At 44.4% G+C, this 27,887-nt stretch overlaps 1 protein-coding gene across 3 annotated transcripts; it reads right to left on the minus strand.

Moving 5' to 3' along the window:
• Positions 1-9,872: 9,872 nt before the first annotated feature.
• Positions 9,873-26,517, minus strand: LOC103555769 (oncomodulin). 3 transcript variants are annotated; one of them, XM_008527533.2, is made up of 6 exons: positions 25,563-26,517; positions 18,628-18,702; positions 12,886-12,953; positions 12,142-12,274; positions 11,578-11,687; positions 9,873-10,154 (listed from the first exon to the last, which is right to left on the minus strand). In XM_008527533.2, the coding sequence occupies exons 3-6, from the start codon at positions 12,944-12,946 to the stop codon at positions 10,129-10,131; spliced, it is 330 nt and encodes a 109-aa protein (XP_008525755.1). In that variant the 5' UTR covers positions 12,947-12,953; positions 18,628-18,702; positions 25,563-26,517; the 3' UTR covers positions 9,873-10,128. The 3 variants fall into 3 exon arrangements, with proteins under 3 accessions (XP_008525755.1, XP_070422358.1, XP_070422357.1); XM_070566257.1 differs by having other exon boundaries at positions 18,628-18,705; positions 25,563-26,516; XM_070566256.1 differs by lacking the exon at positions 18,628-18,702 and having other exon boundaries at positions 25,563-26,516.
• Between the last annotated feature and the right edge of the window lie 1,370 nt (positions 26,518-27,887).

Raw genomic sequence — 27,887 nt, forward strand, 5'->3', positions numbered from 1 at the left:
TCATTAATTGCTGCATTAATTGCCACAGGAGGAAGGTGATACAAAAATAAAACAAAACAAACAACAAACCCAGAATTCAAAATGCTTTTAAGTTTCAAAGGGCAAGGCAGCAAGAAAATAGACATTGATGCATCCCCCTCTCCTAGCACGGTCCTAGGGTGTGCATGGGTGCAAAGTGTGTGGAGTAATGATGATAGACACCTAGATATGTTTGGAGATCTCAGAGTAGAGAGGGTGTGTATCTAGCTTCCCTATGGAGCTGGGGGAGGTGGCAAGTCTTGCAGAGTTCCCCTCTGTGTCAAACACAATGCAGCAACAGTGGAGTAGCCATAGCCACCTGAGCATCTAGGTGGTAAGTGCTACTTGGTGCAGGAAGCAACCAGATGTTTTACCTGTGTACAGAAGTAACTCCTGAGAGGCCTTAAGATGAGGACAAAGAGGAGGTAGCTGTGGCCTAGGGGGACCTCAAGACCACCAGACAAGAGAGGAATGAGGATGACTCAGTGGTTACTAGTGTGGACTGAGCACCAGATGCTCCTTTCCCATGCAGGGCCTTGGTGTACCTGCCCCTTCTCCACAACATAGGGGAAGAAGGAAGAGGAGGAGGCTAATTGCCTGGCATAATCCTGAATTATGATTCTGTCACCCAGCATGATGGGGATTCCAAACCAAGTTCAGTTATAGAAATAGAAAGTTACATCTTTTGCACAAAGACTTTGTGAACTCTGAAGCGGGGGACCAAGATGGCGACATAGGAAGCTCCTGAACTTCTCCCACAAATGCACTGAATGTACAGCTACACACGGAGTAACTCCCTCTGAGAGAAATCCAGAAACTAGTGAATGATCCTCTACTTCAGGTGAATGAGAAAATAGCCACATCAAAACAGAGAGGAAAGGCCGAGACACACCTTTGCCATAAACCCCACCCCTGGTACAGCACCATACAGTGGGGAGGGAACCCCCAACTCCTAGCTTCTCTCTAAGGAGTGAAGAGTTTGGACTGTACATTTAGCACCCCAACTTTTAAGACTCCTACCTGAGGGCCAGGCCTCCAAAATACCCAGCTCTGAAAGCCAATGGGGTTTGCATCCACTAGACCCACAGGACTATAGCAAAGAAGAAGTTCCTAATGGGCGTGCAAGCATTTGCCGGGCCTATCCCCCAAGGCTCCATGCAGAGGGAGCAGACAAAGATGCCTATCTGTCAATATTTCCCTGGGAAGGATTTGACTGCGTACTTTATAAGCTGCTGCCTGAGGGTCTGGCTTCTAATTTAGGACACATCTAAGGGCTGGCTGTGATCCTACTTAAAGCCCCAAAGAGCTGGTGGGCGCTTCTCCTCACTTTTCACTCTGGTTCACTCCAACAATAAAACCAAGTCACCAGTATCTCCCTTTAAGGAGCTTGTCCACACATACAGTGCCCCAACATTTACCGTTGCCACCTGTGGGCCCCCAAATTACCTGGCTCTGATAGCCAGTGGGGCTTGCATTCATGAGTCCCACAGCACCATAGCAAACAAAAAGCAGTTTTTAAATAGGTGCAGGAGCACTCCCCCTGCCCCCATGGTTACACACCTGGGCTCAGCCCAGAGGGAGCAGACTCTTGTGATTGGAAGAATTCCACTGCTCTGTCTTCAAGTTCATTCATCCTGACAGAATATCAACAAAGAAACATTAGACTTCAACTGTATGTTAGACCAGACGGCCCTAACAGACATTTATAGAACATTCCATCCCACAGCAGCAGAACACCTATTCTCATGAGACATTTTCCAGGACAGATCATATGTTAGACCACAAAACAAATCTTTTTTTTTTTTCCACTCTCCAGTTCTTTTTTTAATTTATTTTTTATTTTTTTATTGAGTTAATCATAGGTTACAATCTTGTGAAATTTCAGTTGTACATTAATGTTTGTCGTTCGTGTTGTAGGTGCACCACTTCACCCTTTGTGCCTACCCCCCACCCCACCTTTCCTCTGGTATCCACTAATCTGTTCTCTTAGTCCACATTTTTAAATTCCTCATATGAGTGGAGTCATACACAGATTATCCTTCTCTAGCTGGCTTATTTCATTTAACATAATTCCCTCAAGGTCCATCCGTGTTATTGCAAATGGAATGATTTGGTTCTGTTTTGCAGCTGAGTAGTAGTCCATTGTATATATGTACCACATCTTCTTTATCCATTCATCTGTTGATGGGCACTTAGGTTGCTTCCATGTCTTGGCTATTGTAAATAATGCTGCAATGAACATTGGGGTACATAGGACTTCACAAAACAAATCTTAATAAATTTAAGAAGCTGGAAATCATATCAAGCATCTTTTCCAACCACAAATGGTATAAAACTAGAAATCAATTCCAAGAAGAAAACTGGGAAATTCACAACTATGTGGAGGTTAAACAACATGTTCCTGAAGCACCAATGGGTAAAGGAAAAAATCAAAAGGGAAATCAAAAAATATCTTGAGACAAGTGCAAATGGAAACACAACATACCAAAACTTATTGGATGCAGCAAAAGCAGTTCCAAGAGGAAAGTTCATAGTGATAAATACTTAGATTAAGAAGGAAGAAAGATCTCAAATAAACAACCTAACTACATCTCAAGGAGCCAGAAAAAGAACAAACTATGCCCAAATTTAGTAGAAGGAAGGAAATAACAAACATCAGATTGGGAAGAAATGAAATAGAGACTAAAAAGACAATGGAAAAGGTCAATGAAATTAAGAGCATTTTTTTTGAAAAGCTAAACAAGATAGACAAACCTTCAGCTATCCTAAGAAAAAAAAAGAAAGAAGACAAATAAAATCAGAAACAAAAGAGGAGACATTACAACTGATAAGATAGAAATACTAAGGATCAAAAGAAACTACTATGAACAATTATACGCCAACAAATTAGATAACCTCGAAGAAATGGATAAGTTGCTAGAAGCATACAACCTACCAAGACTGAATCCTGAAGAAATAGAAATTCTGAACAGATCAATTACTAGTAAGAAGATTGAATCAGATACCAAAACCTCTCAACAAACAAAAGTCCAGGGCCAGATGGCTTCACTGGTGAATTCTACCAAATATTCAAAGAAGAATTAATACCGATCCTTCTCAAACTCTTCCACAAAAGAGAAGAGGAAGGAACACTTCTAAACTCATTTTACAAAGCCAGAATTACCTGGATGCCATGCCAGATGAAGATACTACAAGAAAAGAAAATTACAGGCCAATATCCCTGATGAACATAGATTCAGAAATCCTCAACAAAATATTAGCAAACCAAATTCAACAGTACATTAAAAGGATCATATACTATAATCAAGTGGCATTTATTCCAGGGATGCAAGGCTGGTTCAACATATGCAAATCAATATGTATGATACAACACATTAACAAAATGAAGGATACAAATCATATAATCATCTCAGTAGATGGAGAAAAAGCATTTGACAAAAGTCAGCATCCTTTCATGATAAAAAGTCCCCAAAAAGTGGGTATAGAAGGAATGTATCTCAACATAACAAACGCCACGTATGACAAACCCAGAGCTAACATCATACTCGACAGTTAAAAGCTGAAAGCTCTTCCTCTAAGATCAGTAACAAGATAAGGATGCCCACTCTAGCACTTTTATTGAACATAGTCCTGGAAGGCTTAGCCAGAGCACTTAGACAAGAAAAAGAAATAAAAGGCATAAAGGAAGATGTCATGTCATTTCTGTTCACAGATGATGTGGTCATTTATATAGAAAACCCTAAAGACTCCACCAAAAACCTGTTAGAACTAATTTAAAAATTCAGTAAAGTTGCAAGTTACAATATCAATATACAAAAATCAGTTGTGTTTCTATACACTAACAGTGAATTATCAGAAAGAGAAATTAAGAAAACAATTTCCATTTACAATAGTATCAAAAAGAATGAAATACTTAGGAATAAATTTAGCCAAGGATGTGAACGATCTGTGCACTGAAAAATATAAAACACTGATGAAAGAAATTCAAGAAGACACAAACAAATGGAAGGATATTCTGTTTTCATGGATTGAAAGAAATAAAATTGTTAAAATTTCCAAACTACCAAAAATGATCTACAGAGTCAGTGCGATTGCTATCAAAATTACAATGGCATTATTCATATATACAGAACAAACAATCCTGAAATTCATATGGAACCACAAAAGACCCAAACAGCCAAAGCAGTCTTGAGAAAGAAGAACAAAGGTGGAGGTATCACAATTCCTGATTTCAAACTATACTACAAAGCTATAGTAATCAAAACAGTATGGCACTGGTATAAAAACAGACACATAGATCAATGGAACAGAGAGCCCAGAAATAAACCCATGCATATATCCTCAATTAATGTATGATGAAGGGGCCAAGAATATATGATGGGGAAAGGGTAGTCTCCTCCCACTGTTGCTGGGGCTATGAATTGGTGCAGCTGATATGGAAAACAGTATGGAGGTTCCTCAAAAAATTAAAAATAGAACTACCGTATGATCCAGCAATCTCACTTCTGGTTATATATCCAAAAGAAATCATTATCTAAAGAGATATATGTACTCCCACGTTCATTGCAGCATTATTCACCATAGCCAACGTAAGAAAACAAGCTGTCTGTCGACAGATGAATGAATAAACAAAATGTAGGATGTTATTAGCCATGAGAAAGAAGGAAATCTTGTCATTTGTGCCAACATGGATGAACCTAGCAGGCATTATGCTAAGTGAAATAAGCCAGACAGAAAGACAAATATTGATGGTATCACTTGTATGTGGAATCTTAAAAAAAAAAAAGTTGAACTCATAGAAACAGAGAGTAGAGTGATAGTTGCCAGGGGCTGGGGGGTGGGGGAAGTAGAGAGAGGCTGGTACAGGGTACACACTTTCAGTTACAAGATGAATAAGGTCTATATAAGGTGACTATAGTTGGTAACACTGCATGTATAATTGAAATTTGCTAAGAGAGTAGAATTAAGTGTTTTCACCAAAAAAAAAAAAAAGGTAACTGTGTTAGGTAATGGATGTGTTTCTTAACTTGGTGGAATTCTTTCACAATGCATATGTATATAAAATCACCACATTGTACACTTTAAATAGATCCCAATTTTATATGTCAATTATACCTCAATAAAGCTGAAAAAAAGAAAAAATTTGTGGACTCAAAATTCCAAGGGAATGAGATGTATGACAGGCACGTTTTTGGTAGAAGGGAGCATATTTCTAGGTAGAACGTACGGTTCCAGGGTGGGAGGTTCTGAACCCCTTCTCACATGGTATTCTGTCTCCCAGCTCACAAGAACAGTGTGTTTCCAGATGGCAGGACTATTGGAGTCACTGTCTTGCTCGCTTGATCTAGCACAGTCCTGCCTTAAAGGACACAGTGTATGTGTGCTGAATGGATGAATTATGGAGGGAGGGGACAGGAAGGGTGAAGAGACAGACATTGGAGATTGACTTTCCTGCTTTAGAGTTCTGTTTGCTGCAGGCTGTGAGCTCAGGTCGCAGGCTGATTTGACATTCTAGTGAGTTCTCTCCTCTCTATACCCAGCTCAGTACTGAGCTCCAAGAGGAAGCTGCTGGGTCAAGGTTCGGGTGTTCTATACACCTCTAAGGCCATCCGTACATAAGGGCCACTTCATCCCACTCTGTTGGCAGAGATAACAGACCCATGAGTCAAGTACTGAGCTTTTCTCTGTTGATTTAGAGCCTAGAGACTCCGTGTCATTCAGAGGTGACTTTCATCCTGAGGGTGCATATCTCTCCTGCACTTAAAATTGTCTTCGATCTCCATCTTCTCCCGTGATCACCTGTAAAGGATCTTCAAAAACATGTGATTCTTTTTATTGACAAATGAAAAAGCTGAAGCAAATTCTGTAACTCAGGATTCAGTCGGAGAACCAGAACCAGCAGAAAAAATACATATATGTATGTATATTATATATAAATAATGTCATTTTTATGTATTAATGGCAAGTATTATGCAATTATTTAATCATGTAATATATACAGTCGTATATCTATATATCTGTATATATTACAGGCATTATGCACTTTTGAGAGCTGGTTCAACAGACTCTATGAGGCTGTTGCCTTCATCTGATGCTGAAGCTGGAAGTCTGTAGCGCAGGGAGGCAGGAAGGGAAGATGGATGTGAAGAGGAGGAGAGTGAGGACAAGCTGGAACCCATAAGGATAGACTGGAACTCATGTCAGTCTTCCACTGCCCCCAGCTCTGATGATGGCGAGGGGGGGGTCCTCCAGGAAAAGCTGGTGTCCTTTGTCACAGAAGGAAACACACGCCTGAAGCTGGGAGCTGAGGGAGGACCCCACACCAAGGAGGGGAACCCACAGATAAGCTACCTCCACACCCACCTCCGGAGCATAAATACTATGGCTGCTGCTTCGCTCCTACTCTCTGAATGTCTGGCAAAATGTCTCTTGTGGCCCACCCTAACTGGACACCTACGGCCTAAGCCAGTTGACATATTACAAAGCCACCGGAGGATAATGCCGAGAGCTGATAAAGTGAGGCTGTTGGTACACAGGTGTTTGTTATGTATCTGCATAGTCTCATCTGTAGGAAATACTTTATAATTTCAAAATAGCTTAAGGTGTGACTTCATTTGCATTCATTGTACAACTCCTAAAAAAACAACGTCAAAATCCGCCCCCTACCAAAGAAAGTTGACTTTTCGAACCCGGTCGAACCGTTATATAAATAAATAGCCTTTCCAGTGAATAAATTAACAGGCCAGGTGGAAACGATCCTGGTGATTCCAATTTCATCTGTCTTCTTAAGTGTTTGAAAAGTAATACCATACCTTAACATCAGCAGAAGAGATATAAGATAGGTTTTTGCTTGAAATTGGATTCTCGAGTACTCATTACGCAAAATTAAACTGCAGCCGTTACACAGAATTCACTATGTAGCTTATAAACCTGAACAAGTGTTTCACCTCTTCACTGTTTTGTTACACTTTGTTTTTGAGCTGGAAAGAACTGCCGTGAAAACTTATACATCAAAAAAAATTGTATAAATATTTCATAACAGGCAGATGCTGAAGCGAAATACTCAATAGTTTGAAGTATTTTAGTAATTCTTACTAGCCTCAGCAATTAAGCACATTCACGAAGCTGGCTTTGAGATGACATTCCGTTAAATTATAAACTACCAAATTATTGGTATTGTCACGTATGATGCAATCTAGGCCCTTGTCTCAAAGTCAAAATACATCATTCCACTGCTGAGAACACTCTCTCTTGAGATAGGTTGATTGGGTAATTTCTCCTTTCTTTTTCATTTTCTGTAGCTACTATGCTCCGCTCCAGTCTTATCTCGTTGTTCTATAATCCTACCAGCTGGAGATCACTTCTGTTGACCTTTTGCTATATATGCTTTCACTCTTTTTTCTGTGAGGTTCATATTGAGTAGGACCCGTTGAAAAATGAATCACTTTGTATGATATTTATAAGACAAGTAAACTTGGGTAATTTTTGAAAGCATTTTTTATTTTCAAATTATGCATACCACCAAAGATTTGGAAATGCTAATATTTCTACAAAACTTAAACTTAGAAAAACAACCCCCAAAATAAAAAATGCTAATTAACAAATATGTTCAAATGCCCAGAGTTATCTCCATTTAGAGGTGGAATACCCATCCCCCCCAAAACACCCAGAATCCAAACATAATTAAAAATTGGTATGAGTAAAGACAAGATTATTGTGTTTCATTTAAGCAAACCATCTGACATTTTTTGAGTGTTAAATACAGAGAGATGGCTCCTTTTGATTGCTAGTTATTATCTACTGACAGAGACTCTGAAATTAAGTTGCTAAGGCTGAGTTGGAAAGAACTAAAAAATAATGTATTTGAAATGGGCAAAAATAATTTGAATCGTACTTTTGAAGCTATAGGAAGAACAACATTCATGAATAACCGACGATCATTCTATGATGAAAATTTCTGGCAATTTATCCTTTTGTATACGTCCATCTTCTAAGCAATTTCCCCAAGACAGTCAGGACATCACTACGAGCCAACAGCACATTGTTCCCTAGGTGCCGTGTATAACCCCTCCAGTGGTTATTCCTATAAAGATGCTCTCCTGAGTGACAGAAAAGAAATAAGAGAATCCCATGATCTTTACCTAGATTGGGGTGAAGTTGCCTTTGCTGCTCCAGTGGGTGATGGATTGCTTAGTCGATTAAAAGCTTGGAACCATTATTCTAAAAGCATTATCACTCATGGTCTTTCTCCGAGGCATATGGTGGCCAGAGGCCCGTGGAAAGAGGGCTACAGGATTACTTTGAGTTATTAAGAGGGCGCCCTTTCGAACTCTGTTGAGATGAAGAACCCCTTCGCTGGGAAAGCCTAGTGGAAAGAACTGAGAATAACAGAAGGATCAGAGTATCCATGTGTGGTGTGGAGGTGAAGGCAGCCTGTGGATTGTTTTAAGAATCAAGGCTCTCAGGTTATCGGTACCGGTCAGGAAGGCCCTTTTGCTGTCCGTATTTTAAGGGATTCACAGATGTATCTGGGAGACATTCTCATACACCAAGGAAAGCTAGAATTGGGGAGGAGCTAGTCCAATTCCTGGCAGGAAGGTGGGGATATGAGGAGAGAATGGAGTGCGGGTGTGTGCAGGGAGAGGCGACAAGAGAGACAGCCGCGAAATAACACAGTTCCAATCTTTGGCCCTCCCCAAAGAGTTCATTTTCAAGCTGTATTTCCCCATTTTGACTGATTTGAAAACAACCTTTATGGGTTTTGTCCCAATATTACTCAAGATTCTTCTTCAAACTGATACACTTTCGTCTAATATGCCCTTTAGCCTCATTCTAAAGCATTGATGTTGAAATCATGTGTTTGTGCTTTTACTTTTTCTGACGTGCATTAAAATAAACACATGGTTATCAAAATATGTTAATCCCTGTCCCCGTAAAGTCGTCTTGAGGCCCCCTTGTAGCGTAGTACACGCCCCATGCTTTGAAAAGCTGGTCCCACACAGCCCTCCAAAGAACAGGGGTTCAAAGTTGCTAAGCTACTTAGTGTGATGGAAGCAACCCCAGAGATGCCAGGGCCCTGTGGGCTTCCGCGTTGGGTGACAAGTGCGAGCTTTTATGCAGGCTCCCAGGGAAATGCCTCAGTTCCTCTCAGTACTCCTCAACAGCCAGGGTCAGCCAGAGAAGACAGCTTCAACCTGCCACCTGGAAATCAGCCTAATGAGAATTTCCTGGCTTGAGATTGCCCCACCCTAATGAAAACCCTGTAACAGGACCCCGAGTCTCGCCTCGGATGTTAGGGCAATTCTCGGTATAATCGGCTCAGGTGGTATCAAATAAGAGCCAGGAAAATAGAGGCTGAGACAGGGGAGAGGGAGTCCAAGGGAGACGGGGTCAGAGCAGGCGAGCCTCTGATAGCTTGTTTCTTCTTAGAAGAAAGCTTGAAAATGGGTCTGTTTGTGCTCAACTAGCATGTCAAGTCTCCTTAGCTTTATAGACACTGTAGTCTCACACTTTCCCCCCCTATTTTGTATGATTTGTTTTTACTTAAGTCTCTGTTATGGCAATCTAACATCCAGTAGCAGAAAACACATAAGCGAGAGTGATTTTATGCTGGCTAAAATCTCTTCATATTTATTTCAGGCTCAGATAATTTGCTGAGAAAATCCTAGCCTGACAATGACATTTATTGGTGACTTTTTTTTTTGGACCTGTTTTCTCTGCTCTCTCATGCATAACATGAGCGTGGCTCGCTGAGTGCTTGATAGGACCAGAAATCTTTCTAAAAGCCCTGGGTCTCCAGATTGCTCTCATCCTGCCACCTTGCTGAGAACAAAACACAGCCACACATCAGCAGATGATGAGAAACGCGTCTTTATTGGGTGAATTTTAAAGGTATTGTCTGCTGAGGGCTGTACAGATGTCATCAGGACATACCCACCACCAAAAGGTCATCAATGACGGTTCTTATCACCTCACAAAAACAACGAGCCAACTGCAGAAGCATTGCAGGGGAAATTAATAAATAAATTAGGGGGAGAGAATGGGGTTTCCCATTCCTGGGGTTTGGGAGGCCTTCCAGCTGATTCTCTCTATCTCCATAGTCTGGGGTCTTTAAGAATGCACCATTTCCTGGAATTCTAGAACAGAAGAGGTGAGAACAGAGTCATTGGAGATGGCTCAGTTCTTTACAGACATGCTATGGCCCATGAGAGTTCTGAAGGGGAAAGGAAATTGAGCAAATTGTCAGATGATGGGCATGGCCCTATCAAAGGGCACAAAGAAAGAAAAATGCATCACTGACTGTGGGTCCAGATAGTCTACTGTGTTTCATCTTACTGCATAATCTGATTTAACGAACATCTTTAGTTTTGCAATAGAGCCCTTGTATTAGAACTTGTCAGCCCATTTTCCTCTGATGATGAGTGAATTTGGTGTGATGGCCCATCACGACCTGTGATCATTCAATTTTTGGTAAATTTCAGACAGAAAGGGGAGGTTTCCTGCTATTCTGTACCTACATTTTGCGTATTTAGGAAAGTTTTAATAAGGTGGGACTTTGAACTAACTTTCTCTGTTGAACCCTAATCCTACCCCCAAAAGTTTGTGTTACCAAAATAAAGATAATAATATTATTAATAGTAATACGTGGATGCTACAGATTGGAATTGAAAACTAGGAATTCACTTTAATTTATTTAAGCTTTGCCTGTTTGGAAGTCTTTCATGGTTAAGTTTAAATAAACCCATCTCCCCATACCTAAACTATTTTTCTGAGCTATTTGTAGAAGCTACATTAACTCCAATGTAGTAAATTATAGTGATATCATTTCGAATAGGTTTTAAAAATAAGGATCTAAAGTAGCAGTTTTTAATTTCAAATTGGTACCACCATAAGGGTCACACATAAGTCCTTCTGAGTTGGCGTGCACCAAGTAGCTAAAAAGCATGTAGGCAAATGATAAAATCAGATGAAAATAATCCTACAGCCATGCAATTCAGCTAACGTTTGCATATAGGGCTCGGTACACAGAAGACTCCATAAATGGTGGTTGACTTATTTGTTGTCTAATACTGTCCATTTGATGGGCTAATGTCCAATGGAACATATTTGTTTAAACCCTTGGAAGTTAAGGGGTTTTCCTACTCAAGTCAATAGATGCTGGTATGAGATGCGTTTGAGAATTTCAATCTTTCCCTTAGTCAGAAGGGCTCAAATCCCAGGGGTGGAAATTCCTTACGTTATTTTCAAGGTGCATTAGGGTGACTTGTAGATAATTGGCCAGGCAACTATCTAGTTCCTAGTCAGGTGAAGGATATTTTCTGGTTCATATACAGTGACCAGTGAGACCAGCTTCTATGGTATATCCCCAGGCATCACGCCCGAGTCTTTACACATGTCATTTGCATCCTCACTTTAGTCCTATTTTGCAGGTAAGAAGATTAAGGCTCAGCCAGGTTAAGCAAGAGGGATTTTGACCCATACCTGTCTGATCTCAGGGCCCAACCCCCCAGATGCTCCCTGAGCTAACGTCTTTTATGCTATGTACAAGCGTGGACATACCATCAGCCCCAATTTTTCCGTCGCCATCATTATCTGCAGCCGCCATCAAGGACTTGGTTTCTGACTCAGTCAGTTCTCTAGCACCACTCTCAAACTTCTGGAGGAAAAACCTACAGGATGATAAAGATTGACGGGAATTTTCTGAAAGACCGCACATCTCTGGGCTCAACCTTTCTTTTTCTCTTGAAGCAAGACATCTGTTCCCAGAAATTGCCATAATCATTCAAGGTCTTAGCAAGCAAAGGTTTCCTTCATTATACAAACTAATGGTGGGCATTTTGTTTTCAGAGGTTTTTTTCAGAATTTTGTTGATAACTCCAATTGCCAAAGAAAAACCATAGAACTAATGAGTTTTTGCATATACAGTTTTTGGAGCCCATATTTAGGGCTTCACGTGGGTAGATGTGTGGCCGACTGACTTGTACTCTTCCCTTTCATGAGGCTCTCCCGAATGCCCAGCATCAAGGCTGGCCACTGAAGAGATACTGAGCAAATTGGCCTCCACTGCACCCCGGCCCCACTAACGATGTTGGGAGTGCCAGACAGGCTCAGGACGAAGCTTACTTAAGCTCCTCTTCATCCAGGTATCCGCTCTGGTCGTTGTCTATGAACCGAAAAACGTCCTTCACCTGACTAGCCGACATCTTGGAGAGGCCCGATGTCTGGAAGAATTTTTGGGGTTCAAAAGTATCTGGGTCTGAAGAACAGAGAATGCGTTATTCTGATGCTCATTGGATCACATTCTGTATTTGGGCCAAGGTGCTGAGACACAGGTTATTAAAAATACTTTTCATAATATCATTGAGCTACAGGGATGCTCTATTCAAAAATTTTTTCAAAAGACAAAGAAGGATGTGACTGGTCTGAGATTTTGAGGCAGCCAAGACTGGCTGGCTCTGTGATATCGTCTCCTGGGCCCCTCCTCGGCCTTCCCTCTCCACTTGACTGTCCATCTCTACTTCTCTTTCCTCCTCTCCTCTGTGCCTCCCCCTGCCCCTCTTACAGGCTGTGTATCTAAGACTCCAGCATCCCTGGTCTAATTATGGGGGGAAATGCAATCATTGGATTCAAACAGGCTACATGGCATCCACTGATGTCTTTTTTCACTTTTAGTAAGTTTCCTTTGCCTTACAGAAATGTAATCACATGCTCAGATCTCATATTCCTGTAATTTTAGTTTTTTAGTTAACAACAGTTTTGTTCTCTGATCCCAGGAATTTTCAGCAACGTTCACATTTTAATTTTTGTGGCTTTGCTGGAGGTGTGAATATATGAGCGATCCCCACCCCTACCTCCTTTGCCCTTTACCTTGGCACTCCTGCAAGGCTGCTGCAATGTCATCAGCACTGAGGACGTCTGTGATGCTCATTTTCCACCTGTTCGCACAGAATAAACGAGACGTGGTATAGGGCAAGCAGGAACATGCGCATCTGGGGGACCACGCCCTCCCGGGCCTCCTGAAACTGTGTGTTAGTCAAGCATTTTTAAAATGTGATAAGCGCCATATCGTATTAAGTGATGGGACAGAATATCCGAATAAAAACCAAATACTGCAAAGATCCCCGCCCCCTTTATCTCAATGTCTTCTCCTGAATATGCTCCAAACATGAAATTAAAAAAATATAACCTAAAGAACAATTTGACTCTGTTTTCCCATTAAAAATTTACATTTACATCATGGATCACTTACATAGTCATCTGCAAACCATTCAGAAGTAAACCATGTTACAAATGCAATAGCATTTTCCTAGCCAGCCAGAGAAATACAATGTTGCAACTTCCACCTGGCAAAGGATTGAGCTTGGGCTCCTTACAGACCTTCAGTGGAAGAGATGCTACCTGTCCTGAAGGATGGGAATCGGAGACGTGAAAACCCACCTACCAAAGATCAAAATCCTTCCAGGTGTCAACTCCAAGGGAAAAGAGAAATCTGAGCACGGAATGCACAAGCCTAATATGGATGCATGTAGGAAAGAAGAGTCAGGGGTCTGGGAGGTCCACTGGCTACTCACCGTTTTAGATTTTCCCCCAAGAAGAATCTGGAAAAAGAGTTGAAGGAACAAAATACAGATGTGGTTCTGCTGCCTTACTAACCTACCTTATATAGGATTGAAAAAGTGATAGTAAGAACCTCTTAGATTTCCTTTTCGAGGATCAAGTGGACATAGCTCGAATGTCTTGTCTTACTAATTAAACCTCTTTTTTTTTTTTTTCTATCTGTATCTCAAGGAAATGTGGGTGGGAACAGCCAATTTTTAAAAACAAACCTCAAACAAACTTTAACTAAGGTTTCAATTCTGCAAACGAACCCTGCAGGAGAAGCATGGGGAAGACATTAGAAGATCTTGTGAGACAAGACAGTGGCTGAAATGAAGTGAACACATAGAGGGGTGCCCTGCAAACTCAAAAGGCCTCCCCAGGGGCCGGCCCGGTGGCGCAGCGGTTAAGTTTGCACGTTCTGCTTTGGCGGCCTGGGGTTCGTTGGTTCGGATCCCGGGTGCGGACATGGCACCGCTTGGCAAGCCATGCTGTGGCAGGCATCCCACATATAAAGTAGAGGAAGATGGGCACGGATGTTAGCTCAGGGCCAGTCTTCCTCAGCAAAAAGAGGAGGATTGGCAGCAGATGTTAGCTCAGGGCTAATCTCCCTCAAAAAGGAAAAAAAAAGGGCTCCCCAGATAGTAGTGGCTGCCGTCTGAGGCACATCTGTTGCCAGCCTCCGAAACTGTGCTTGTGTGAGGCTGCCCTCAGTACAGCGTGGACAGACTCAAAGTCAGTGTCAGATGGTCACACAGTCCTTGTCCAGCCAAGGGGATGGCACTGGTTAGACAAAGTCTTGACTTTGATATTTCCCTGCCAGCTCCTAAATTGCATGTGCCAAAAAGGCTGGAAGGAGGAAAATAACGAATCACTCCCAATGCTACAGCTAAAATTTGCATAAAAAATATGAGACCAGGACTTGCGACTTTGCAGGTTTTTTGTCTTTTTTTTTTTTTTTTTTTTAGCTTTCAGCAAACATTTATTGAGTCTCTATATGGCCAGCACTGTGCTAGACTCTTTTTTCTTTTAAAATTGTGGTAAAAAAACCACATAGCAGAAAATTTACCATCTTAATCATTTTTAAGTGTACGTCCACTATAGCAGCGTTACCTATATGCACACGGTCTACAATAGATAGCTAGATCTGTTGCATCTTGCAAAGCTGAACTCTGCACTCGGGGAACAGGAACTGCCCGAACCTCCTCCCCTCAGCCCCTGGCAAACACCGTTCTATTTTCTGTCTCCAGGAGTTAAAGTACTTGAGAGGCCTCTTCTAAGTAGAATCTTGCAGCCTTTGTCCTTCTGTGAGCGGCTTATTTCGCTTGGCATGATCTCCTCAAGGTTCGTCTGTGTGGTAGGGTGTGTCAGAATTTTCTTCTTTTTCAAGACTGCATTCAAGTCTCTGAAAAGTCAAGAGCGGATCCCGTGTTGCATTCAGAAATATTCAGAGGCTTAGAAGGAGACAGTCCAGGAGCTCTAGAGAGGGGTCTCAGAGCACTGGCTTGTTCTTAGAATAAAGACAAAAGTCCTTGTCGTGACCTTGAAGGCCCAGCATGATCTGGCCCCTGCAGACTGCTCCAGCCTCGTCTCACCGTCCTCCCATCCTTCCTCCAGCCGTGGCCCCTTTGCACTGTTTTCTTTGCCTGGAACGCTCTTCTCCTTCCTCTCGTCCTAGGTATCTCCTATGCAGCCTTTACATCTCTGCTCAAGCATCACTTCTTCCAGGAAGCCTTCCTTGACTCCCAGACTAGGTCAGACCCCCCCACTGCACAGGCGGTTGAACCTCTGTGCTTCTCCCTTATAGAAAAATCACAGCAGCACTGTGCCACTTCCTGTGACTGCTTAAATAGTGTCCCTCTGCCCCCCGGACAGTAAGACCCATGATGGCAGGTTCACGGTCTGTGATTGCTCAATTCTGTATCCCCTGTGTGGACGTAAATGAAGACAAACCAAATGAGATGAGGCAAAGGCTGTTTATTCAGAGCCTCCTATGGCGAGGGCATCGCCCACCGCCGCTTGTGTTGGCAGTGACTCAAAGGCAGCCAGAAGAGCAGGAAAGCTCTAGAGTTTAAGAAGGGCTGGCTTCAGCTGTGCCCTGATGGGAGGCTGTCGGCCTGGGGAAGCTGGAGGCAGGTTAACCAGAAGGGGGCATTCCCTGTGATTGCTTGGGGGAGCATATTTGCTGTCTTCTTGGTTGGTCCAAAGTTGGAAGCGGGGCCAAACATTAGGGAAGCTGTCAGTTATAATCGAGTCCTGGCCATTTGGGGCCGAGTGTTATCAGAGTTGTTGTTTGGCATCCCTGATTACTTCTAGAGATAGTGGTCTGACTTCCTACAAGCCTGACTTAGAGATGGCGGCCTGGCTTCCTGGGCCGGTTGCTGCAAAGAGTGGGTCAGAGTTCTGTTTTTACATATGGGCCACTTTTAGATTTAGTCTCACTAGCACCTTCCTTGTCACATTGTAACTATTCAGTAAATACACTCGTGGAATGAATGACCTTGAGCGGATCTCTTACCCTGAGCCTCAATGTGCCCCTTTTAAAGTGGAGATAATAAACAACCTACTCTATAGGGCTATTGACAAGTAATCCGTGTGAAATGAATGAGTAATCAATGGTGGCCATCACTGTTGCTGTTATCTGCCGTACAGCCTTTTCGAAAACAAAGATATTCCAGGCAAAACTTATCTAAGGTGCTAGAAGAGGATGGTACTTACCCTTGAGGGCAGGGTAGCGACTGGGGGTGGGGAGGTCCTGGGGTGTTGATAATTCTATTTCTTGATCTGGGTGCTGGTTACATGGGTGTGCTCACTTTATGAAAATTTCCTGGGCACTTTTCTGCATGTGAGTTTTACTGAAAAAATGGTTGCTATCCCCAAAGGTTGAGCAGAGAAGGATGGAGGGAGGGTCCGGCCCTGTGATTTGGCCTTGAGGTGTGGTGGGTAGAGGTTGTGGGATCAGGCATCGGCCGGCTGCAGCCCGGACACTGGGCTGTGGTGCTTCTTGTGTGCATAGACAGGCTGTGAATAGAGAGGCTTAAATGGTGTCACCGGGTGGCTGAGGCCGATTACCTCACAGCTGAGAATGTGATGTCATCCTGATTCTGAAGGGGATCAGAATAAGCCACCCCAAATTTGCCACTTGAACTATTTGGGGCTGAAGAAGGCAATTGAGAAGCAACAGATGCAAGAAGAATTCTCTGCCCTCGCCTTACCTGCCTAAAATAATAAAATAATAATAAAGGTGTTTGCCCTGTCCAGGAAGGGGAGAGCAACTCTCATCACCAGAAAGGGAGAGTTGATACCAAGATGTCCTCATAAACAGACCCTCCTGAAATAACCCTTACCTTCCACTAGTGCTCCCATATGTTTCCTAGTCACTTCCTGTGATTTACCTGTCCTAGAGGCCCAAACCCCCTTTCCTTTGTTTAACCACTTCTCACAATTTATCACCCTTTGTTAAAATGGGATATAAGCCCCAAGTCTCATCGCTTCTTTGAGCTTCACGTCTTCCCTATGAACTCCGATGCCAGTAAAATAAAATTTTACCTTTCTCCTGTTAATCTATTGTCTGTCAGTTTAATTTGCAGGCCCCAGCCACTGAACATAAGGAGGTAGAGGAGAAGCGTTTTCCTCTCTGACGGCCCCATCACAGGGAGGCATCCCTGTCTACCCCACCAATCTCATCACGCTGGGTTTTTTCTCCAGAGCGCTTACCATGATCTGAAATTATCTAGTTTCTTTCTTTCTTTCTTTTTTTATTGTCCATCACCTCCCCCAAATGGAAGCTCCTGGAAAGTAGGGACTGTGTGTATCCTGTTCGGCCTCAACCCCCAGGCCTGGCATTTAATAGCACAAGAGGTCCAGCGGTGGAGATGAGAAGTCCTGGCCTCATCAGGGAGACAGTGACCAGTCATAAGGTGGAGCTGGCGGGAGTCTAAAGTCTTATTTAAACAATGGCCAGCGTAGTTAAAAACATCCCTCGTGCTTTGTCGTTCCCCATCTGTTCCAAGAGAGGCCGTGCTTCGTGTGAGATCTCTGAGTCAGGCAGCTTCCTAACACTGACCCAAAGTGGGGGGAGCGTGTTATAGGAACAGCAAGAGAGGCTGTTGAGGAAGACAAATTCTAAACTCCAGAGAAAACTCCCAACTGCCTTACAGACGAATGCAAATTATTTGAGAACCTCAAGAGCAGAGATTTTTAAATGTCAGCGATGGAATGGCAAGGCCCTCAGGAAAGCAACTTTGACTGATAAGTTAGGAAATCGACAAAAATCTGAATTTCAACACCCAGCTGATGCTCTGTATGGTGACCTGGTGGTGGTGGGGGGGGAATCTAGAGTTACTGGAGTAGATTTATTTATAAATGAGACATTTCACCAGCAGAGGATTTCCTTTCCCATGCGAAGAGCCTTAGCAATAATTTGTTCCAGAAGTTTACACGCGGGAGCTTAGAACAAGCTCCTTACGGAGGCAAAGTAACACCTGTTTGCTAACAAAAACTAAAATGTCTCAGAGCTGAATGCAAAGGACAGTTTCACAACTAAATGAATGAGTAACAAAGGTATGGTAGGTCCCCAAAGCACACAGCGCAAGGGCGGACATTGCTGGGTTTACAGTTTTTACTAAACGTTGGACAGAATGCATCCCTCGTGATCTCCTATGGGGATGGCAATGGAATAAGGCTCATAATTACCAACGGCCACATAATCTGTGGGGCCCAGGATGCAACAAAAGTGCAAGTCCCCTTGTTCACAAATTAAGAATTTCAATATGCAGGTAGCACAGCATTAAACCAAGCACAGGGCCCATGGACTGTACAGGTCGCTCAGCCACAAAGCTGGCCGTGCTCATGACTTAAGTTTGTACAACATTGCCAGGTTTACCAATATTATGTCATTGTGTCATTGAGTCACTGCACCAACTGTGAAATATTATTATCCTCATGAGGAAAAGGGAGGTTAAGAGCTATGCTTGGTCAAATAGCTACGTAGGCGGTGGGACCAGAACTCACCCTTGGAATTTTCCTTGGTGCCAACTAAAAAATTCCCAAGACAGCCAGGCTGCTGGATTTCCAGAAGCTCTTCTCCTGCTTAGAAAGAAGGAGGTTCAAGTTTGCCTTTAAGCCACTAGACAAGGAACAATAGACTCTTGGGCATGAATGAATCATCATCATGATCCCCCCCCCAATGACCATCCTGGGAGAGGGTCATGGTGTATGGTCCTGAAGCATCGTTTCAAGCAGGGGAGCTGGTGGTTGTTTGGGAAGCTGGGGGCAGTGGGGCAGGTACCCCCCTGTTCCCCTTCATAATTCACTCCAGTTCTAGGGTCTTGTGTGTGCTGAACCTGCTTCCTGAGGGGGAATTTCTAAGGGCAAGACAGGATACCGTAGTTTGGTTTAAGATGTAACGTTAAGATAACTTGACTTAAGCATGACTTGTGTCTAGATTGCCATGTCCACTTATGATTGCAAGCTCTAACGATGTACTTAGCTAGGCTGGGGCACATTCAACAAATGAATGAAGCAGCCACAAGCCTGGCTTATAGGCAGTATTTCTCCGTGTGTGTGTGTGTGTGAAGGTTAAATAATTTTGAAAATATTAGTTAAAAAATAATACTTACTCATTGTAGAAATGCAAATAAGCCAAAAAGAAAGAAAGAAAAAGAAGAAGGAGAAAGAGAAAGAGAAGGGAGAAGAGAGAAGAAGAGAAGAAAAATGAAATGTATCTCATCACTAGAAGTGACTGATGCTAACATTTCCATGATCCTTTGATATATTTATTTTAAAAATATTTTAAACATTAAAATGGGGATATGATTGAGTAGCCTACTTTTTCACTTAACACATTGTGAATGTTTTCCCCGGCAATAAGTCTAAATCCATATACCACGATTTTTAATGACTATGTATAATTCTCCTGTACTGGGGGCTCTAATGTCATGGATCCCTAATTATTGGACATCTAGGTTATTTTAATATCTTTACTATTACAAAGAGCGCTGGGATGAATATCCTTGTAGCTAACTCTTTGGGTCCATCCTTAGTTATTTTTTCTTTAAGGTACATTTTCAGGAGTGTCTTGTAATATTTGTTCATTCAACCAATATTTATTGAGTGCCTTCTACATGCCAGATGTTGCACTAGATGCTGGGTTTAAAACAATGGGCAAATGAGCAATTGCCTGGTTAGTTCCATCATACATTGAGTTCAGCGGTTGGTGTGCTTGGCAGAATTTCTGGGGATGTCTCTCAAGTTCCTATGCCCTCCTGCCTGGACCTGTTACTCTTAAAAAAAAAATAAAAAAGAACAAAAATATAATCACACTGAACATTAATGAATGCATACTTACAAAATGAGGAATTATTTGCAGGATCTTGTTGGCCATCTTAAGAACTTGGGTCTTAACCATAAGAACAAAAGGGATCCACTGGAAGATTCTAAGGAGGGAAGTGACTCAATTCAATTTGCATTTTCAAAAGCTCCCTCTGGCTGCTGCATGGAGAAAGATTGGCAGGGGCCAGCGACAATGCTGGGGGACCAGGGAGAGAAATATCACTGTTGTCCCGGGGAGAGAGGAAAGCTTGGAACAAGGGGTAGGAGTAGAGGTGAAGAGGAGTGGATGGATTTGAGAGCAATCAGAAGATTCAGCGGACTGAATTTGGTCGTGACGTAGGGTATGAGGGATAGAGGTGTCGGGGATGGCCCCAGAAGGGCTGGCGATGCCTTTCACAGAGACAGGGCGCGTAGGAAGGCAGCCCGGTTTGTGGGAGCTGGCCTGCTTTGGTGAGGAGCAAGCTGAGTGTGAAGTGAGCTATCCATGTGGAGATGTCCAGCTGGACGTGTCAATCTGGAGCTCAGAGGAGTGGTGCAGGCAGGACATGCACATCTTTGAGTCATTCTTGAATAGCTGGCAATTGGAGCCATGGGTGTGGCTCAGCTTGCCTGGGCATAGAGGGTAGAGTAAGCAGGAATGAGGGCTCGTGCTTGAATCTTGCGGCCCTCTTGGAAGAGAAGGATGAGCCTACACAAAAGACAGAGAGGAGCTGCCAGAGAAGAGGAAGAAAATTTGGGGAGTGCTGTATCAAAGTAGTCTAACATTATGGGATGAATTAGGTACTCCCCCCCAACCCCCGCAATTCATATGTGGAAATTCTAACCTCTGACTGGTGTCCTTATAAGAGGAGGAGATTAGCACACACAGAGGGACATTGTGGATATGTGTGCACAGAGGGAGGACTGTGTGAAGACACAGGGAGAAGGTGCCATCTACGAGCCAAGGAGAGAGGCCTCAGGAGAAACCAACCCTGCTGACACCTTGATCTTGGACTTCCAGCCTCCAGAACCGAGAGACAATAGATTTCTCTTGTTTAAGCTCCCCAATCTGTGGTATTTTGTTATGGCGCCTGAGCCGACTAATATGCCCGGGGAACAGCATGCCCTTAGAGCAGGCAGGGAGAGCCTTGCCTGGGCCTCATGGATAGAAGTGCCACATGTCACAAACGCAAGCGGGAATGTATGAAAGAACACGCGGGCCCTCTTGTCACTTGAGACCCAGCGCAACCTGTAGCTAACCATCCACTCTCACGGCTGACACTGCTCAGGCCCCAGAGAAATGCTTCTTCACGTCTCTTGCTCTATGCCCTCGAAACAAAAGATGACTGTGTCTGAAGATGTGTAGGCTGTGCCAGTCCTGACCTCAGAGACAGACAGGGCATAAGGGGAGAATTTGAGTGGTGGGAAAGAAAGGAGAATGAAAGAAAACAAGACAAATCAAGTTATTAAATCCTTTCAGATATGTTGACTATTATAAAGTCTTGTATAACAAAGTGATTGTTTCCTAGTCATGCTGAATTTCCACTTTTTCCTTCTCTTGGTGTTTTAATTTGTGGCTTCAGTGGTATTCGCAAATTACCTTGTTACTTACAATAATTGCATGGTGGCTAAGGAGAATTTACAATATTAAACAACTCATGCTATCCTTAATTTGTACTCATGTAGGTTTAGAAATAACAAGAGAGAAGTGTGATACCAATTTTTACACGGGCAACTGCTTGGACGTTGAATACTAGAATTGTGAATTGTTTTATTTTTAGAAAAATTTAATAAGGTTTAATGAAATTCAACTGACATTTTAAAACATTAAACACTTCAGTGTTATTGAAATCACTTTGATTAACAATTTTGATGTTCATTAACTATACCTTATATTTTACCTTTTAATAGCTGATTTTGAATACTTTAGAAAGAAAACAGAGGCTGGCCTGGTGGCATAGTGGTTAAATTGGCACAATCTGCTTCTGAGGCCCAGGATTTGTGGGGTCGGGTCCCAGGCGCAGATCTACACACCACCATGCTATGGTGGCATCCCATATACAAAGTAGAGGAAGACAGGCACAGATGTTAGCTTAGGGACAATCTTCCTCAAGCAAAAAGAGGAAGATTGGCAACAGATATTAGCTCAGGGTCAATCTCTTCCTCACCAAAAAAAAAAAAGAAGGAAAACAATTTTGTGAAAACAAAAAAATAGTTTTGATTTAACAATGTTTTACTTTTAATATACATGTTTGATGAAAATATATTCAAATGTCACGTACTTGGAATACAATTGCATTTTATTTTTTAGTCTTTGAGATCCTTGTTGGCAGTAGAACATTAATTACATGAAAATTTTGTTATAATATTATACATTTTTTGTTGAAAATAAGGGAAAAAATTAATTCTGTGGATTTAAAATATAAAAGTTTATGAATTATGTACTTCCTTGTTTCATTACTCATCCAAACATTGCTGACCCACCAACACAACACTCAGACATGTGGAATAATAAAGGTTAGTCACCTTTGAAATTCTGTCTGTTCCACTCATGCAAAAAGCCATCCGTAGCCTACACACTTATTACATACGTTCAGCACTTGCATATTTCACTGTTCAGAACATTCCTGACAGGCAGGTGTCGATGCTCCCATTTTACAGATGAGGAAACTAAGCTAAATTTCAGAGATTAGATGGAAAGAATGTGCCAGCCCTTAGATTTGTACTGAAATGTTCCTGGAAGCTCTCTGAACCCCATACTTTTGGGATTTTTATGTACTTTGGGGATTTTTATGAAGTTTTATCGTGTAGGCACGATCGATTATTATCTCCATTTCCACTCCCTCCCCTCCCTGGAGAATGGGGGGTGGGGCTGAAAATTTCAAGCTTCTAACCATGGCTTGGTCTTTCTAGTGACCAGTCTCCATTTAGGGTCCCACCAAGCATCGCCTCATTAGAGCAAAAGATGCTCCTGTCACCAGGAATTCCAAGAGATTTAAAATCTTTGTGTCAGGAACCAGAGTCAAAGCCCAAATGTTGAAACAAAAGATGCTCGCAGTGTTTTCATCACTTAGGAAATACAAGGGTTTCAGGAGCTTTGTGCCAGGAACCTGGGGCAGAGACCAATATACCTCCTTCCTATTTATCTCACACCTACACACACACTTAGTTTACATTTATTTTTATTTTTTGACACCAGTAATATTTGTTTAATTAATTGGCCAATCAATTAATTAATAACCTTTTCTCCTAATGCTAGGCACATAACGGGCACACGATAAAAATTAATTGAGCAAGTGAATAAATAAGAAAACTGGTGTTCTAAGAGCTTGGGTGAATTACTCAAGGTCAGTCAGCTGGTAAGGTCAGAACGAGGGTGGGATCCCCCATCTTCTGATCGTCTATCTATTCAAGGTCACGTCTAGATAAGAACGTGACAGCTTCTGAAGCCTTGGAACAATCTCCCAGATTTGGACCTGGCTCTGATGTCCAAGGTCTCTGGAACTTTCGGATGACAGCGCCCTATTGGATGGTTTTCCCAGGGATCTGATTCTTGGAGCGTTGCCTTCCCAATTTAAGGAGCACCTGCATCATGGGGAGAAGCAGACAGAGAAGAGAAGGGCGCACGGGAGCAAGAGATGCTGCCCTCTCCCGTGGTGTTGGGTTTAGTTGCGATTGCTCCTTAATTAACTCACTTAGTCTCCTTTAAACGTCACCTCCAGCCCATCGGTAAGTTGAGATGGAGACACTCAGCTTTCTCGTTCATGAAAAAATCAGCCTTCTAAAGCATTTTGTTTCTTTTCTCCTCTAGCCTTTCATACATGCCTGAGCCGTTTTGGGCTCTCCTGATATTTCTTGGCCTCGGTCGAAATCGGTAACTTGGTCAAACAAACCACAGAGTTTATAGCAAAAGCTCCAAGGACAGATTTTTGGGGAAAAATGCTCAAGAGCTCCTTGGCAAGAAGTCCTTGAATGTGGGACACGCCACTGATGACGCTGAATATCGTGCAAAGCGTAGCGGTGGCCGGAGTGGCTGTTTTTAACAGGATGGGAGGGAGGGCGTGTCCTGGGAATCCCAATTCTTCAGTGGAGGAAGCTGAGTGGAATAGCTGGGTCACATGGTAGTTGTAACGTTTTTAGACACTGCCAACCTGTTTTCCACAGAATGTTAAATTCAGGAGGGGAAACCTTGAAAAGCACTATCTATTAATGCCCTATTTGTCAACACGGCACAGAATAGCTGCCTAATGCCTGCCATCCCACTCCTGCTCCCCGGAGCTCAGAGCTTTCCTGCGGCCCGAGGGCCCCGACCTGTGGGTACCGAGCAGCAGTGGAGGAGAGTGGAAGGGTGTGGGGAGTGCGGGTGCCGGGCTGTGGCAGCCTGTGCCCAAGGTGGGCAGACAAGGCGAGCTCTCAGAGTGCTCTCCTCCCGAAGCTGATGTCATGCCTTCAGGAAGGAAGGGGAAGGACGAGGAGGGAGCTCACAGTGGGCACTCCCTCTCTCCCTCCGGTCACGGGACTCCATCAGTCCCCTGTCCAACGGCCCCTCCCCAACCCTGCCCTCTCTTGCCTCCTGCTTACTCCACCCCGTCCCCACTTGAGTCCTCCACGTCTTACAGACGAAGGAACTGGGGGCTCAGAAGGGGTGAGCAGCTCTGGACCACACCCGCAAACATGAGTCAGAGCTCCTCCAGCCTTCAAGAGAATGCTGTGTCCTGGGACCCAGGGTGCGGGTGAGCTGGGTCTGAACAGCTGAGCAGAGGAGGTTCCCAGCACTGGGACCACACAAATGCACCCTGCACCCTCTGATCTCTGCCTCTCAGACTCCACCCAGTGCAGGAGACCTGGGGTCCCCAGCTGACAGGAGACGAGTGTGAAATGCTGCCTCTGCCTGTGGGAGGGCCGGCCTGGGGGTCCAGGTCCCACACAGTGTCTGCCTGATGGGAGACCTTCGCCAAATGTCGATCCTCAAACCGCACCTCCTCTTATCCTCAGTGTCTGACACTGGCATTTATCACATTGACACCAGCTCCACCATTGATTGACATCATTGATTGACACCATTGATTGACATTGAGCCACCTCCGCTCGGGTCCCTCCACCTCCCTCCCCGCCGGTTCCTGAAACCAGCAGCCCTTGAAAGGGCTCAGACATGGTCCAAGACCCCTCAAATTCACTTTCCCCCCAGGCCCAGGTTCCTGAGGGCTCTCCTCCCTTCTAGCCCCGTTGCAATGAAGGCATGTCTGTACCTCGAGCACCATCCTGGGCCACAGCCCTAGGCTTTGCACCCCACCTCAGCCTGAGCCGCAGGTGGGCTCGATTGTTGGGGTTCGCACCTCACATGAGCTCCAGCAGTCCCGGGAGCTGGGGGGGCCCACGGCCAAGGAAGGGGCCAGCCTAGAATCTTGGACACTTCTTTAGCATTATTGAAAACTCACAAACATCGTGAAGTTCACGTCGCCTCCGTTGGACGAGGTGACCCACATTCTGCCCCAGCTTCCCTTGTATGCCCTCCTGGGATGGGCGCGGGGAAGTGACCCCGTGGTACTGTGAAAAGGTTGCCTGGAAGGGAAGAGCTTCCAGGAAGCCCCGAATTTTGCTGTAGAAGCTCTCGGCCTGCCAACGACACCACTCACCATGGCTTGACTTGTCCTTCTAACACCTCTACCCGCCCTCCAATGGTGGGTACCGGTTCTTAGCCTGGAGGAGCTCAGCCCAGGACTCAGGACCTGGGTGTCCTCCGGGACTTGCTGGCAGTCCCCTCCTCATCTCGTGCCATGTCCAGGGAGGCCTGTCCTCTGGCAAGTTTTTTCAATTGTGTCCTTTTGGTGACACCAAGTTGACAAGCTGATTTTTCAGCTTTGATTTTCTCCTTCACGTCGTTTTAGGGGATCCTTTAGCTCACACACTTCTTTAGACAGATTTTTGTTAATTTCCCTGCTGGTGTTAAGAGCTGTTTTCATCAATTTCAGCTCTCCCTCAAAGTCTGTCAAAAAAAAGTTGGATTTGCATGGCCAGCTCTTCCAACTTCCGGCGTTTTCTTGTTCTAGAGCGTGGCAGCCTTTGCTCCCTCTCAACAAGAGAACTCTCCAGAAGAAAAAAGCTCTGCAAGTGATATGCCACCAGGACATCAGGCTGAAGTCAGTCCCAGGCCAAAGGTCTTCAGGCCATGAGCCCACCAGCAGCTGGGCACAGTGACCCCTCAAAGGGACCGTGCTCTGAATGCCTCCAAGCACTGGCCGCCAACCACTGCCTTCCCAGTCGGCCCCTGATCGGCTGCTCCACTGGAAGATGGATTTCCACCTGGCCTCAGACGTCCCGTGTCTGGGCCCACTCTTTTGTGTTCAGGTTGTTCTTCCTGCCCTGTTTCCTGGCCTTCCATCTGTTTTACAGATCGAATCTGACTTCCCCCTGCAGTGCCAGGTGTGACGACTCATGGGACCCCAGAGAAGTGTGAAGGTGGACGCGAACATGAGGGTGGAGCACCGGATGTGGGCGAGAGGCCCCGAGGCAGGATGACTGAGTGGGTGGCACGCTGTCACCTGGGGCGCAGAACGCGGCAGAGAATGTTGTGAAGAGCAGGAGTTGTTGAAGGCTTGGCAGGCACCCAGCTTTTATAACCACCTAAGTGTGACACAATGCCTCCTTGTGACGTCACAGCCGTGCCCTTGGCTGTCACCGTGGCCCTCCTGTATCACTGCTCTGATGTCAGTCCTCATCCTCTATGGGCCTGACTGGTGCCCACTTTGTCTCTGCAGCGCCCAGCTCCCCCATCGCAGAGAATTCCCTTCACAGATGGAACAATTGGGAGTGGGGGCAGTGACCCACTCATGCAGGCAGCCCGCCAGCACTCCCAGAACATGCCGCGATCTGACAGCCAGCAATGCGTGAGCTGTTCATCACGCAGCATGGGTCCTGCTCGGGTCTCCCATCGCTGAAGCTCCACTCTGGGGTTTCCACCGTGACCTTAAGCATGCCTGGATCCTGAGGCTGCAACTTCACCCTTTGCTGTGCAACCTCTCCCATCTTATAGCCAGTTCTGAGGCTGGGACCTCTGGGAAGGGACAATCAAGTGCAGAGCGGGAAGACTGCTGGTGGCCCGGAGCAAGGACAGGGGAAGTGAGACTCCGAGAAGAGGAAGGGTCCTCACTGTGAGAGTCCAGGGCCACAGAGGGAGTAGGCTGCCTATCTGAGAAGGTGGAGTACTGTTCCTGGTCAGCACCCATCACCCCTCCTGGGCAGCCGTCTGCCCCTTCCCCATCCCTGTGGTCGTTCTTGAAGACTTCAGCCCTGCTCGCTGCTGGCAACTGTCATCATTTTCAGTGACTTCTACATCCACAGTGACAATCCCTTCTATACCTGGACTTCTGGTCCTTGACCTCCTTGCCTCCTGTTGCAAATCTTGTTGGCATTTTCCCCAGCAGTCGTTGCTTTCTTCTTCACTGAATAAGGGTAATACTAATAAAGAAAATGGACACTGTTCTAATCCCCCATTGTTCTAATCTCCCGATGCAATGGGCTCAGAGAAATACGCCCAGTTCCAGGGAATGAATCATGACGGGAGGAAATCCATCATGGACCTCTTCCTCTTTGCTGGCATCGCTTAGGAGTGAGGAGGACATTTGACCCAGTTCTGGCCAACAGGGCCTGAGCAGATGCCTGACACAGGAGGTGGGTGGTGTCTGGGAAGGTTTTATGTCTCCAACTAGAGAAAGGCAGAGGGAGGAGTCAGTCGTTGCTCACTGCCTTTGACCTGGGAGGGCAAGTATGTAACGTTGGCAGCTGTAGCAGCCAAAGTGAGACCATGAGGAAAGAGATAAAGAGACTCCCAGAGGAGCTGATGAAAGGCCTGCCCTCCTGAGAGGATGAATTCATCAACCCCAGAGCCTCCTGACTCTGGACTCCGCGTTGGTGAGATCATAGCCTTTTGCGCTGAAGCCACTTTGGGCCAGAAATTCTGG

Source organism: Equus przewalskii, chromosome 12 (assembly GCF_037783145.1).
Source record: "Equus przewalskii isolate Varuska chromosome 12, EquPr2, whole genome shotgun sequence".
Lineage (NCBI taxonomy): Eukaryota > Metazoa > Chordata > Mammalia > Perissodactyla > Equidae > Equus > Equus przewalskii.